At 38.1% G+C, this 15,349-nt stretch overlaps 1 protein-coding gene across 1 annotated transcript in view; it reads right to left on the bottom strand.

Annotated features, from left to right (window-relative positions):
- The window catches only part of tnmd (tenomodulin), a 41,269-nt gene extending 26,865 nt beyond the window's left edge, over positions 1-14,404 (bottom strand). Inside the window, exons 1-2 of the mRNA XM_026917577.3 lie at positions 14,232-14,404; positions 12,464-12,598 (exon numbers count right to left, since the gene is read on the bottom strand). Coding sequence (XP_026773378.1) covers positions 12,464-12,598; positions 14,232-14,279 — 183 coding nt within the window. The 5' untranslated portion in view covers positions 14,280-14,404. The remainder of the gene's footprint in view (positions 1-12,463; positions 12,599-14,231) is intronic.
- Between the last annotated feature and the right edge of the window lie 945 nt (positions 14,405-15,349).

The raw sequence follows: 15,349 nt of genomic DNA, 5'->3' as shown, positions 1-15,349 counted from the left end.
GCAACTAGAATACTGAAGACTACAGGAGCAAGTTTGTTGACGGTGGAGTGGAGTTTTTGTCCTAGGGCACCCTCATGCCTCTTTTACTTTCTGGCTGTCCCTTTTAGTTGTGCTGTTATAGCTTGTCTTGCCAGAGTCCCTGCTTGCACTTTGTGCACAATGTACATCCTTTTAAACCACTGTAGGACAGAAGCATAATCTGTTCTAACTCTCTGTCCCTCTCTCTTGCCCTAGAAGTTACTCCTGCTACTTGATAAGATGGTGGTGGCCCTGACTCCTTGGCCTGCCTGATCCATCCTGATGCTTTATCCTAATGCTTGTTGAGGCTTGGAGCATCCTTCACCTGAGAATCACTTGCTGTTACTGAGGTTGGCCCCACATGGCTAGCTTATGAATTGCAGTGAGATTGCTGTGGACGGTACTACACGGATACCTAGATAGCCTAAAGATTGTACCAGTTTATACCCAAGTCTCATTCATTATTCAGTGGATGACTACACTTGGATACTACAGATTTAAAACTAAAATCTCTAATGAAATCAAAAATACTTTGATGTTTGATGATGTTCCTTTTGAGTCTTGTTGCTCTCAAGGTTTCTTCCTCATGACATCTCAAGGAATTTCTTTCTTGCCACCATCATCACTTGCTCTTTAGGTACCTACAGAATTGGGAAAAAGAAAGTACAGCTTCCTTCAATTCTATGTTTTTATTTATCAAGGCCTAAATGACAATTGTGTGGTTGTCACCGACTATAAACAAACAAATAACCTCGATTTCAATATGTAATCATTTTTACCCCCAAAAACCAACATTCAGACACCAGGTGGGGAAAAATTGTTTTTCTTCTTTAGCCATTCAGATGGTGATTTGCTGGGTGCTTGGGGTCATTGTCCTGTTGCACAGCCCAATTTTGTCCCAGCCAGATTTGTCTCAAGAATAGTTTGGTATGAAGAGGAGTCTGAGTGACTGCAAGTTTCCCAGGTCCTCTGGCTGCAAAACAAGCTGAAATAATCACAGATGCAATTTTGCAAACCAAAGTCGTGCTCCATATTCTTTTTGGAGAGAAAGGCCTGTTTCGTAGACACTCTTCCATGAAAGTCAGAGTTGTTCACTCTTTTTCTGCTGTCATGAACGTAAACATTTAATGTGTGACCAGCAGGTCAGCTGATGTAGCTCTTGCGTTTTTCTTTATACAGTATCTCTGAGCATTAAACCGTCTGACTTTGGACTGAATTTGCTGGGACACCCACTCCTGGGAAGATTTGCAACTGTCTTGAAGGATCTATATTTGTAAACCATCCTTTTCACTGTAGAATGGTAGATTTCAAATAGTTTGGAGATGGCCTTATAACCCTTCCCAGACTGAGGAGGAGCAGCAACAATTTCTTCTCTGAAGTCATGGCTGATGTCCTTCCTTCTTGGCATGATGTAGACACACACCACCAGAACACCAAACTACCAAAAGTTTTGCTTTTATAGAGGTAGTCACACTTCTTGATGATGAACTAATCTTGTGCATTTCATTAGTAACACCTGGCTGCTAATTACTCTGTTAATGATTGTAGAAGTAGGAAGGGTGTACTTATTTTTTCCCACCTGGTTTCTGAATATTGGTTTTCTGTTTGGGAAAAAATTGACTACATACTGAAATCTGTTGTGTTTTCATGTTGTCATATGAGGTTATTTGTTTGTTTATAGAAGTTGGTGAGGACCACAAAATTATTATATAAGCCTTGATAAATAAAAACATAGAATTGAAGGATTGAAGCACTTTCTTTTTCCCATGACTATAAATCTAAATCTATATCTAGATATCTGTAAAGCTGCTTTGTCCATTGTTAAAAAAAAAATTCAAGTTCACCAAATAAATACAATCGAGTTTAACTGAATGGAATTGTGCGATGGGTTGGCACCCCATCCAGGGTGTCCCCTGCCTTGTGCCCCGAGTCCCCAGGGATAGGCTCCAGGTTACGTTGCGACCCTGTGTAGGATAAGTGGTACAGTGAATGGAATGGATGGAACTAATCTCCCTGGAGAAAATAACACCAAGCCTCATTGTGTAATGTCTTACAAGGCTTGTAGCGAGATCTTAGACTACTCACCCATGCAGAACATTTCCTTTATATTCTTAGGTTTGCGTATGTGGATGGCCCTCTTTAAGACACTCAGAAACTTGCACAGAATGGTGTGTGAACAAATTTGCATCTGCTGCATTAAAGTGTTGCACAGTATCAAACAAGCAGTGATCTGAGTGCAAATGATGAATCAGCTTCAGCTGCATGGAAACAAGCTCTCGCTTGCTAATCACTTTTTCGCTTCATCATTTGTCCTGTGTATTCAAAACACCAGAATTTTGCCTATTATAAATCTAATTTACGTGAAACATATCTAATTTATGTAGGTGACAGTAAGCCAATAAAAGGAAAGCATTCAGCAAACTACAGCTAACCAAGAGTTTGCTGCAAATCTTAATATTCATATAACAAATATAAATATATAAGTCTAAAAAAATCTGTAGATTTATATAGACAGTTATGAACGTGTTTTATATATATGTATATATATATATATATATATATATATATATATATATATATATATATACATATATATATATATACTTGCTCAATTATGCAGTTATCCAATCATCCAACATGTGGAAGCAGCATAGTGCATAAAATCATACAGATACAGGTCAAGCGCTTCAGTTGATGTTCACATAAAACAACAGAATGGGGGAAAAGTGTGATCTTGTTGACTTTAGCCAGAAACTGCTGATCTCCTGGGATTTTCACACACAACAGTCTCTAGAGTTTAAAGAGTACAGTGCAAAAAACGAAAAACATTCAGTGAGTGACAGTTCTGTTGGTGGAAACACCTTGGTGACAAGAGGGGTCAGAGGAAAATGGCCAGATTGGTTCGGCTGCCTGGAAGGATATAGTGTAATTGTATCACTCTTTCCAACTGTGGTGAGCAGAAAAGCATCTCAGCTTGGACAAAATGTGGTTAAGACCAAAATCTAAAAAAAGGATATAAAATGGAATGCTACATTTAACTGTGATTCTATAGTTACATGTACAACAAGGATAGTTTACTTTGGACCTAGTGAAGGCTGTGTATCAAAGTCAACATGAGAGTTTGTAATGCATCCTGATGGCACACTTTGCCAGACAGTGCATAATTAACCTATTGCAAATACAATAGTTAATCGAAACTGAGAATTACTCAGTGTCTTCCTTTGTCTTCCTGTGCTGATACTGCTCTTTACTGAGAATTTGTTGCATTATACTGAGGGGGAGGATCACTTGAATTAAACACAGAATAAAACCTGGTGAAAGTAGATGGTGAACTTTATGTTGCTGCTTCACACCAGGAGGTGGCCATTGCATGCATCTAATGCCATTTAATGGGGAAGAAGGTACCTCTAGACATGCATTCATGTATGCCTGTGCAATGGGGTTGAAACACAATGCCACTAGCTGTGTCAGTATCTGTTTAGTGCTCCAAATATCCATATCTGTATCTGTATTTGGATTTAAACACGAGGTGGGCATGGTCTAAACATAAATTATTATTATTTTTTTAAATTAAACATGAACCCTACCACTATGCACCTGGACACACTGGAAAACCCTGGGAAGAAAAAACAGAGGTAGAAATGCCAGCACTATCATCATAGTCTATAAATTCTCTCAGTTCCTTGACCTCAGCTACATCATTCAAGTTCATTATTGTTCTCAACTAGTGATGTGGGCCGGACTGTTTTTTTAATCTCGATGGCACAGTTATTATTATTTTTTGTTTGTACTTGTCTGCAATACACTACATTGCGAAAAGCTTGTGGGCACCTGACCATCACACCCATATGTGCTTGTTGAACATCCCATTATAGATTTAGCCCCCCTTTGCTGTTATAATAACCTCCACTCTTCAAGGAAGTCTTTCCACTAAATTTTGAAACATGGCTGTGGGTATTTGTGCTTACTCTGCCACAAGAGCATTAGTGAAGTCAGGGTCTGATGTTGGGCAAAAAGGATGGAATGCAGTCAGCGTTCCAGTTCATCTCAAAAGTGATCAATGGGCTTGATGTCAGGGCTATGTGTGTACTTCAATACCATCCTTGATAAACCATGTCTTTATAAACTATGCTTAGGCGTCCACATACTTTTGGACATACACTGCATTTTCTAACAAATTTAGTTCTATTACCCAAAATATAAACAAACTAATTTAAAGCACTGTGACCCTGACCAGGAAGTTATTAAGGATGCAGTAAATGCATTGCACAGCACAGCATGTTCATATTAATGAATGTGGTCTTTATCCTGCAAACTTCATATCTGACCACTCACTAACACATGCATGAAAGTAACAACATCCCATTGTTGACTGCACGATCCCAGCCCTGATACACACCTATGGGCTCAACCAGATACCCTGTGAGCTTTTCTGGCAAGGTTTCTTAAAAAACAAATAAAAGAAACAATAGTATTTGTATTCATTTAGAACACATTATCTGTGATAAACCTATGTGATAAGCTTGTCCCATAGTGATAAAGGCACAAATTTTCTTCCCACAGGGCACTCGGTGGGGACTCTCACTCCCTGGAGCTCGCTAATTTAATGGTCTATGTCCCATTTGAGTGTGTCTACCTTGTGTGTTAGGTAGGATGTATTATTCTGTCACCTCACGTGGGGGTACGTGGTACAAGCGAGACAGGGAGTCAGCTTTAGTGTTCTTTGATCCAGGGCAGTAGGACAGAGTGAAGTTAAACCTGGAGAAAAACATTGCCCAGCATGCATGATGTGAGTTAAGTCATTTGGCAGATTTGATATACTCCAGGTTCTTGTGGTTCGCATATATAGTGAATGGGTGGAGGCCTCACTCGACCCAGTGATGCCCCTCCTCCAGAGCAAGTTTGACAGCAAAGAGTTCTGGGTTTCAGATGTTGTAATTCATCTCGGCCGGTGATAGCTTCTTTGAGAAGGCCACAGGATGGAGCTTGGGTTTGTCTTCTGTTCTTTGTGAGAGTATGGCCCCCACCCCTGTTTCTGACGCGTCAACCTCAACCATAAGTGGTTTTGTGGGGTCAAGGTATTTCAGGGTGGGTGCTGTGGTGGAGGCATTTTTTAGTTGTTCAAAGGCTTGATTGGCCATGGGGTTCCATTGCAGCTTCTTAGCCCCATTCTTCAACAGGGCAGTCAGTGGGGCTGCAATGCTGCTGAAGCCCTGTATGAACCGCTGGTAGAAATTGGCAAATCCCAGGAATCACTGTAGCTCTTTGACAATGGTAGGCACAGGCCACAGGGGGTGGTCCACGAACACCCTCTCTGGCCCTGTTACGTAGCTCACAAAGGCTACCCTGTGCACATGAAATTTGCATTTCTCTCCCTTTATGTAGAGCTGGTGCTTGAGTAGTTGGGCTAGCACCCTGTTGATGTGCTGGACATGGGCGGGCTCATCGGGGGTGTATATCAGGATGTTGTCGATGTAAGCGATGACACACTTTCCCAGCATTTGTTGCAGCACGTCGTGAAGACTGCGGGTGCCGAAGATAGCCCATATGGCATGACGCAATATTTGATGTGGCCAGAGGTGGTGCTAAATACTGCCTTCCACTCATCTCCATCCCTGCATTTTTTTTATCAGGGTGTTGAGCCAGTATGGACATGGGCATCAAGGGTTAACTGATAATCACAGCAGGCCAGTTCTGTGAGCAGATCCTTGTTCAGCCCTTGGCGATAAATAACCTTGAGAGCTGGTTCGTTCCAGCCACTGCCTGCTGCTAGCGTACGGAAGTGGAGGGCATACTCGGCAGCGCTCTGGGTACCTTGCTTGAAGATGATGAGCTCCTTTCCCTCAGGCAGATGGTCAAACACCTGCTGGAATCGCTGGAAGAAACACTCGTAGGAAGTGATGTGTATTACCCCCCCCCCCCCCCCCCCCCACGGTTCAAGATGGCATTTGCCCAATCTAGAGCTTTACCTGTCAGCAGGCTGATGAACTGAGTGACCCTGGTGCTATCTGGAATCCCCTCTTGACCCGCAAAGTAAAGCAAGCACTGCAACATAAATCCCCTAAAGCTGGCTTGATAACCTGCGAACTTCTCTGGATGAGCAAAGAATGGTGAAACAGGTGGGGAAACATTGCAGACTGGAGTAGGCATCGCGTGTGTGGAGGTTTGGAGCTGCGCGAGTTTGCAGCTGTTGCTATCTGATGAAGTGTCCCTGAGCCACTAGTGCCTGGTGCAACTACTTGTTGCCTGCTACGTCCACCTGAAGGTGAAGTATTCTGTTAGGATTCAGGCAAGGATGCAAGTGCAGGTACTCAATACTTTTAATAAACATAGCAAACAAAACAAGGATGTAATCCAATAACGTGGCAGATAAACAGACACAGAGCATATACTTTGCAAATGTCCTTTTAAACTGTGAGTGTGCTTTGGATGTGATTGAGTCCAGGTGTGTGTGATTAGTAATCGGGTGAGTGTGAATGTGAGAGAGTTTGGGTGTTGTAGTACTCAGCTGCCATTACTCTAGGCTGTACTGTGGACTGGGAAGTGTAGTTGGATGCCATTTCTGGCGTTGGCATGACACAAAAAAGAAGAATGCAACAGTTTGGTGATGTCAAACTGGGTTTCCAGCTTGATGCAGTTGTTGCAAGCAAGATATATGCAACCAAATATTAAGTATCATTTAATTTAATTTATCATTTAATTTACTTTAAGACTGAAGAATCTGAATTAACATGATTCTTATCTGACCTATATGCAGTGTACACTTATTGGCTGGCAAAGAGAGGCAAAGAGACTTTCAAAATTTGTAATGAGTACTTTGAAGATCTAAATAAAAATGTAAGATATTTTTTTCCTGGAAATGTAATTAAGGAAGAATTCAAGTATTCAATTAAAAAATACTTAAGTAAAGTTTAAATATGTAGGAAAATACAATTACTCGTGTTTTTTCAATCCCTATTTGCAATTCTATTAATTAAGATCATTTTTAAGCTACAAAATATTTGTCCTGCACCTGACTACATGAAGTTGGTTTCTGACTGTAGATGTGAATGGAAATGTGTGGAATATCAACAGATACATGCATACATTTTCTTGCATTCTCATTGGATTTTACTGCTTTAGCAGATCACCAGTGTAATCCTGAAATGGCTTTTCCAATTATTAATTACTTATTTCAAATCATGTTCTGAAAATAAGTTAATACTTGCAGTCAGGCATTTGAAAGCTGTTTTCAAATCCTCATTTGAGGAATACATCTGTGTTTATAGCAATTAGTGACAGTGAATGTTTTTAAAGGACATTCTTAAGAGCTAAACTGACATGATTTTGCTGTCTGCAGCAGAGTGCAAAATTATAGACCTAGGCTAAATGAGAACGAATAAACACCCCATGTTTACTCTACTTGCAGACACTGACTGTGTTATTAGTAGAAAGATGAACTCTACTCCATGATGAAAGTGATTTCACATTTAACCTCAGTATTCAAAATATCTAGGTCTAGCAAAGGTCATTTGCACATTCAATATACTTTGTATTTGAGTGAAAACACCCTTTAGCTCATAGCTCAGTAGAGAGGAAAGAAATCTTATTTGTGAGAGTCTATTTTTAAAATGGTGAAAGGGTTTTTAATTTCATTCAAGGAAGAATATATATGTATTCAGGTTAGGTTTTTAGTTTATGTTATGTTTATGTTTATGTTAGGTTTTTAGTTTAAGGAGACAAAATCTACTTCATTTAAATTTTTGAAGCACAGCTACCTTAAAAATTAGGAGGGGATTGCTGGGGGGCTGGGGTGGACATGGTTTCAGCAAAATTCTCAGCTCAACTCAAAAATCCTTCAAAAAGACTTGAAACTAGCCCAAACTTTTTTGGTAGAGGAAACATAATTTTCATCTTTTCTTTAGGCTTTTGAGGCACAAGTTAACTGTGGTGTGCAGTGGTGTTCTGGTTTGCAGTATATATGTGATCATTATACGTGGAAACTGCGACCATGCTCACGGGGTTACTTAACAACTTTAAAAAAGAGCAACCTAACAACTTAAAAAAAAAAAGCAAGTTCATTAACATGACAGTAATGGGAGATGCACTTTTCGGTTTCAGCTCGACTGCCTTACTGACCTAATGTAAAACCACATTTCTACCATTCTTCCGTCCAAACAAAAGAAACCTCCACTCAAAATGGGAAATAACATGATCATTACAAAAGGGTAACTATCCCTATATATAAATAAACATGGCACCTTTGGTGGCAGACCACCCAAATTTTAGGTGAGCAAAAGTATTGGAACAGATAGTTTTAATGTAAATAACACTTAATACTTGGTTGCATATCCCTTGCTAGCAGTAACTGCAAGCCAGTGACTCAATGACTTTACCAAGCTGTTGCGTTCTTCTTTTGTGATACCTTTCCAGGTTTGTACCACAGCTTCTTTCAGTTGTGGTTTGTTTTGGGGGGTTTCTCTATTCAGTCTCCTCTTCGGGAGGTGAAATGCATGCTCAGTTGGGTTACAGTCTCGTGATTGATTGGTCTAAAACCTTCAATTTTTTCCCCCGATGAAGTCCGTTGTTGTGTTGGCAGTGTGTTTTGGGTCATTGTCTTGCTGCATGATGAAGAAATGAATGCATTTCTCTGTAAAGTGGCAGACAGAATGTTTCTGTAGACTTCTGAATTCATTCTGCTGCTACCATCATGCTTCACAACAGGTGTGAATAAAACAAACAAAAAGTTGCACATGCACGACATTATTACTTAAATGTAGAACAGCTTGCAGAAGCTTGCAGAAGCTTGCAGAGTGTTGGTGGGTTTCATCAAAATTCCCATCCCCACTACAACACAAACACTTAAAAAAGTAGATACATGTTTCTTCTTTTTCTCAATCTTTTCATTCGAAACACATTAACAGTTTTGTGGTGCAGCAAAATTTCTGTAATGTAACCCCAAAACTGAAGTAAACATAATAAATTATTATTATTTGGCTATTGTTGTCAATTGCAAATAACAGATTCTTGATTTGGGAAAGACATAAGTGCTTTGAAACTTTTGGCTTGCTTACTCAGTCACATTAGATAGAAGATAGAAAGTACCACAGGCCATCTGATTCAGCAGTGGAATAAAGTTATGTCCTGCAAATGTGCTATTATAATTTGTGAATGAAAATTACTTGTAAGTTCTAGCAGCCCTGTTTTTTTAAGTGTTTTGCAGGGCACAGTTATTATGTTTACACATTAAAAAAACAAAAAACAAAAACTTCCCATTTTCAGTTTAAATCAGAATATGAAAACATATATGAACATTTTGAGCACTAAACAGATACAGATACAGATAATGGCATTGTGTTACACCCCTAATACTGCATATGACTTTCAGATATATATATATATATAAAATGACATATGACAACCATGTCTCATTTTGTCCTCTTTCACAATGATTAATTTATTCAAGATAAAAAATGAAAATCATTTACTGAGTAGGCGATACAGTTTGAACCCCAAAATCTACCTAGAATGGGAGTCTAAGACTGGGTTTGAACAAAATTGGCACAAAATTGGTATGATGTAAGAATATAACAAGATGTGAAACTCAAACAGACTTTAAATTGCAATGTATAGGGTGAGGGCTGCTGTGCAGGTGCATGGGTAAAAAGGGAGGAAATTGACAGTGGATATTCCTTTCAGTCTGCTTTTGAGCAATTTCTGCTGCCAATCAAAATGAACTTGTTTTTCTTTTTAAAGGTCATTAATGTTCCCGTTTGCCTTTGTCGATATTTGAGAATAGATGCTATTGCACCAGCTGAAAACTTGCATTGTTACATTGGATGTATTGCTCACTGTCCAAAATAAATGAAAAAAGTGTTCTTGGATAGAAAAAATATTCAAAATTCAAAGCTTAAATCTTAATTGAAGAAATCGCTAAAATTCAGATGTGATTGCTGGTGGTTTTATAGGTGCTAGGTGTGTGGCAATCAAACACCAGCAACAGCCATATACTGTAAGGCTCACATGCCCTGTTCTCCCACTCTCTTTTCTTCTCCATTGCTTCTCCACAGGTGGGGGTTAGAAAGCATTACTCCAGTCTGGCAGAGCAGTAAGTCCCATCTTCCTGCCTGTGTGGAGGAGTGGAAACAGGCCCCCACTAAATGGATAAATGAGCCTGACATGGTAAATCAAGGAAGATTTCAAACTGAAGTCAGTGTGTTTCCCAGAGGGAGTACCTAAAGCAGCTGCTCAGACAGGCCAGTCACTCCATTGCGATAATTATTCTCCCTAAAGACTGCAGAAAAATCTTGTTTCACAAAAAATAAAAACAACTGGAGAAATGGCTCTATTTTAGAAATGTGCAATCAACTATACATGGCACTGAAAATAGACTTATTGCCTCCGTGTTATTATACATTAGTAACAATATTTTCCTTTTATTGTAAGGCATCAGAAGACAGCCAATGGCATTATAAAGTTAAAGTATTTTTGGTGATATGGAGATAGACTAATCCCAGTGGAAGTCAGAGGCCAAAGCAATAATTATTACATGTAAATACACACACACACACACACACACAAGTGTTTAGTGTAGAGGTGGGGCTTCTATTAACTATTTATCTTCCCCCAATACTTGTAATAAAATAACAGCAAATAATGTCATAGGAAAATAAAACACAACAAAAACAACCTCTCTATGGCTGTATATGCGAAGATGCCTACATGAGACCAGTCTTCCATGACCTACTGCTGTACAGACACTTTTCAGCTTTATAGAAGTATCGGCTACTAATTAGTTGGCAAGGAAGTATAATACTCAGGAGTGGGGAAATCTGAAAATTGTCTTTCACAGAGACATCATTTTCTATTTTGATCAAACTGAATATAAATATCTATATCTGATTTATGATCAGATGTACAACTTCAAAAGAAGCAGGGATTTGAGTGCTGAATAAGCTTCAACTTTGTGGATGGAAGCTCACGCTCACTTGTCCATTATTTACATGTCATATGCATATAGCACATCTCAGTTTATACACATATGCACCTAATTTATACGAAACACAATCGTTACCAGGTGCAGTAGTGAGCCAACTAAAGGAAATTTATCCAAGATCCAAGAAAAAAAGTAAATGGATGGGGAAAAATACATTTCAGTGATGATTGTTCAAGAGGTTTGCTTTTGCCATCCTTTGTGTTTACTGAAATGAATGGTATCAGGTACACATACAGTATATAGCCAGTTATGTGAATCCTCTGGGTATTTCATTCATTCATTCATTCATTCTTTCATTTATGGAAGCTGTTTTAGGCATAGTAGTAGACCTTGACCTATTAACATGACAGTACAGCTGTGTAGCTTTTATTAATTTTAGGACTCAGTAAATGAGAATGAACTAATGGCACTTTTAATTAAAGCTTTTAAAATATATCCAATCCTGGTGCAGCTACAACCATGTAGGGCTAAACCTCATAGAAGTTATGACTGAGGGGATACTGGAAGAAATATGCTTAAAACATACAAAAGTAGATGACTGAAATAAACAAATCCTTATTTCAAACAAGAATATGAAACTATAAAGTGACCTCAAAAACATGCAATGATATCCATATTTTTCTAAATCTTTCAGCTCAGCTGTTGTACTGATTCAGTTACCATAGAAACAGGGTAAGTTTCCGTTTCTTTTTTTTTTTTTCATTTTGAATGGCTAGTGTTATTATTATTATTTTTTTAAATTGGACTTGTTTTATATTGCTTTCATTCAAGTCATTAATATGACACAAAAGGTGTCAACAAATTTGGGCTGGAAATTAACTGAACTTTTTAAAATTGACAGTGTAAGATAATTGCAGCCAATTATATGATTTGAAGCAAACTCAGGAGCAACCTTTTCCCCCAAGCTAACTGGATTTTTATGAAAACCAAATTTCTTGTGTAAATGCTCCTGATTTTTGAATAAATTTGTTCCTATCCTGTTTGATAACTGAGGCCCACTGTCTGCATGACTCCCTTGCTGTTTGTCCCTTAATTCCCCTGCTAACATTTCAAGGATGACAGTCTGGTCTATTATAGGGTTTTAAAGTGCCATCACACAGCTCTGTACTTGAGACAGGAGATGGGCCTCCACCCAGCAGATCCCATTAATGTAAGACTGAAACCTCTTTGAATTAAGTCTCCAGAAACCTGACAGCCAATGTCATTAAGTACACCACACACACACAAACACTAAGAGTCATCATGAGTTACATAGACCCAATCTGCTGGCTCTTCAGCCTGTAGAGTGGGATATCTCACACTTCCAGTTTCAGTGTTGAACTCTATGTAATAACAAACCGAATGAACATTCTGTGTTGTGTTTTTACCTGCTAATTATGACAAAGCACTTATCATGACAGAATCTAGGATAGATCATTCCGATGCATGATCTGTTAATTGCCTATAAATTGGTATAATAGACTACCTTACCTTTCCAGGGGTTGTGCTCCAAATGTATCGCAGGCTAAAGATGCAAAGGGTCAGCATGAGAAAAACCAAGCCCAGAATTAGGGCAACACAGTGGTAACTAAAGTATCCAGCATTTTTCTTTTTTCCTAGCTCAACCTAAAAAACAAACAAACAATCAAACAAAATCATATACCAGAGTTAGAGCCTATAAAACCAGTCAAAAGGTACAATAACATGTTGAGCCCTAAAAAGTAACAATAATGAAGTAAAATAAAATTTAGATGCTTAAATGGCAGTGCAGGAACATAATTATGTACTGGATGTAGGGTATAGTACAATGGAGCACAGTTGAATACAAAATTATAAGCAAATGTATAATTTGAATTTGACCATAATGGCAGAAAAGGTCACATTTATTAAAATCATCCAAAATAAAAAGTTCACCCACTGAACTTAATTCCTTAAGCCCAAGGCCACGAATTACTAAAATTGTGCTTTTGTCCTAATTAAGTTCCATGAAAGAAAGGGTAAAAGCTGAATATTTGCAGGTGCCTTGGCATAATTACAAAACAAGTTTCAGTTAGACATATTTCTCACTCACAGGAGGATCTCTGATATTCTGAAAGAATGTGTTAGAGAACACATTCTTAAGTAAGTAAAAATACAATACTTTATCTCATAGGCAGAGACAGAGATGACAGAGTAGGAGATCCTTTCCACCCATAATTTATTGTCTGTAATATTTTATTTTTCTAAAGCTTATACACCATTAAAGTGGCCATTAATTATAAGAAGGTTTGGCTAAATGTTCATATTAAAAGCCTAAAAATTTAAGACTAAATGTTTACACATATATTATAATAACATTTTGCCTATATTCCCATTCCCTTAAATTAGACTTCCTAGTAGAAATCCCAAGGTATTAATTACTCCTAGTGGAAAGTCAAGGAAACAGAAGGGCAAATAATCAGAGGTGCCAACATTCCTCTGAAGATGAATTTTTCTCTGCATGGAAACCTGAGCAAAGGACCAAAGGACTAAAGCTGACTAAAATATGAAAAAAAAAAAATCAAAATTCAAATAGCCCCAAAACATACAGAACTTTCTACACAACAATAGACTATTAAACCAGCAAGAGAGAGAGAGAGAAACCTGAAGAGTGAAAAAGAGATCAAAAACTTTATAGGAAAAGAGAGAGAGAGAGAGAGAGAGAGAGAGAGAGACAGAGAGAGAGACAGAGAGAGAGAGCTTTTTGACTTTTAAGCATACTATATAAAATTAACACTATTAACACTGTTAACTTTCATTTAATTTTTTTTTTAATATTAAGAAACTATAAGAAAATAAAATGTCACACAGAATTCTCAAAAAATACTTAATTAGATAACTTAATAAATAATGTAGAAAAGTTTTAATCATTGAAGGAAAACAAATTGATACTAAAGTTTATTTAATCTGGCATATAATTAAAATTAGTTTAAACATTATTTAAGGCTGACTTTTGGTGACTAGTCAGATATACAAACCCATGTGTAGGAAATATTTGATAGTAATTGTCTCAGTTAATATGCTGTAAGTGTTGCATTACTTTTTGTTGTTTTGAACCGGATCAAAGAAAATATGTGAACTCCTTTAGACTCTGAGTAACTCAAATATAGAATCATTAGTACATGCAAAGTTGTATTTTCCCACAGTTTGTTATTGCATTGTATTGTTAATACAACTACATTAATTATCACACTGTTAAAGTAGTGAAATCAGATGGATTAGGAATAATTATACGACTCACATCTGTGCGGAACGCCTGTTGACTGCTGGAATGAGAGTCATTCTCCATGATTGCAGTTCCAGTCCTCTAGGAAGTCTCAGTCAGACAGAGCACTGGACTGCATTCAGAGATCTGCAGAGGCAAATGTCATTCCACTGGTAATTTAGCAGAAGGCTCGAAAGGGAGGGTTGATTTTTTTAAATGGAATTTTTGTGGTTTTCTTTCCATACAAAGCACATGGGTCTGGATAAGAGTATAATCTGCTCAGGAATGGAAACATTAGGAATGTGGGTGGGAAATAAGAAATACAATACCATATATAGTGACAGATAATGTAAAATACAGTCCACACGTATGTGGATAACATCTTGCACTATTGGAATGTACCGATCGTTCACCCAGGTACACATCTGGCAGAAATTCAGGTTAATGTGGGAGGAAGAAAGGAAAACTAGGAAAACAAAAGTCAAAAGCTCCAAAGTGTGGTCTCTAAATGTATGTCACAGATAGTGTCTATTAGCAGTGCTCCTAAAATTCTTATCTGTACCTTAAACCTAGAGTGGGTGTGTCCTATACCAGAAGGTTTTTTTTTCCCCTTTATTAAAAAAAAAATATTTGGGTAAACTTGAAAAATATTTTCAAGTTCCAAATGCTTATGTTTAACAAAACACAAACAAAGTGCATTTGATTATACATTATATACCTTTTATAAACATATTATTGCACAATTACAGTAATTGTTCTATAGGGTCCCTGGAGGACTAGTGGTTAGGCCACAGTGCTCTCACCGCTGTGGCCCAGGTTCGATTCCCGGCCAGAGAACCAACCCCAGCCATTAGGGTTACGTTCAACAGTGCGCTTTCAGTGCCGGGCCCAAGCCTGGATAAAAATTGGGGAGGGTTGCATCAGGAAAGGCATCCGGCAAGCAGCCGAAAGAGGAACAACAACAACAACAAGAGTAAGTGCTCTATAGTAATGTTCATGAAAGGTCAACATTCTGATTATACTCTGATATATATGATTCTACTGGTTACCAGCTACCATGGTGAGAAACAGGATTAACATCATGCACGTTCCCATTTCTGTTTGAAAGCCAGCTAGCTATACCTATAAGCTATAAGCTCAGGGATATCGAAGTG

This window comes from Pangasianodon hypophthalmus, chromosome 7, assembly GCF_027358585.1.
Source record: "Pangasianodon hypophthalmus isolate fPanHyp1 chromosome 7, fPanHyp1.pri, whole genome shotgun sequence".
In the NCBI taxonomy this organism is placed as follows: Eukaryota; Metazoa; Chordata; class Actinopteri; order Siluriformes; family Pangasiidae; genus Pangasianodon; species Pangasianodon hypophthalmus.
Note: the sequence above shows the minus strand (reverse complement) of the source record. Positions and strands in the feature narration are given on the sequence as shown.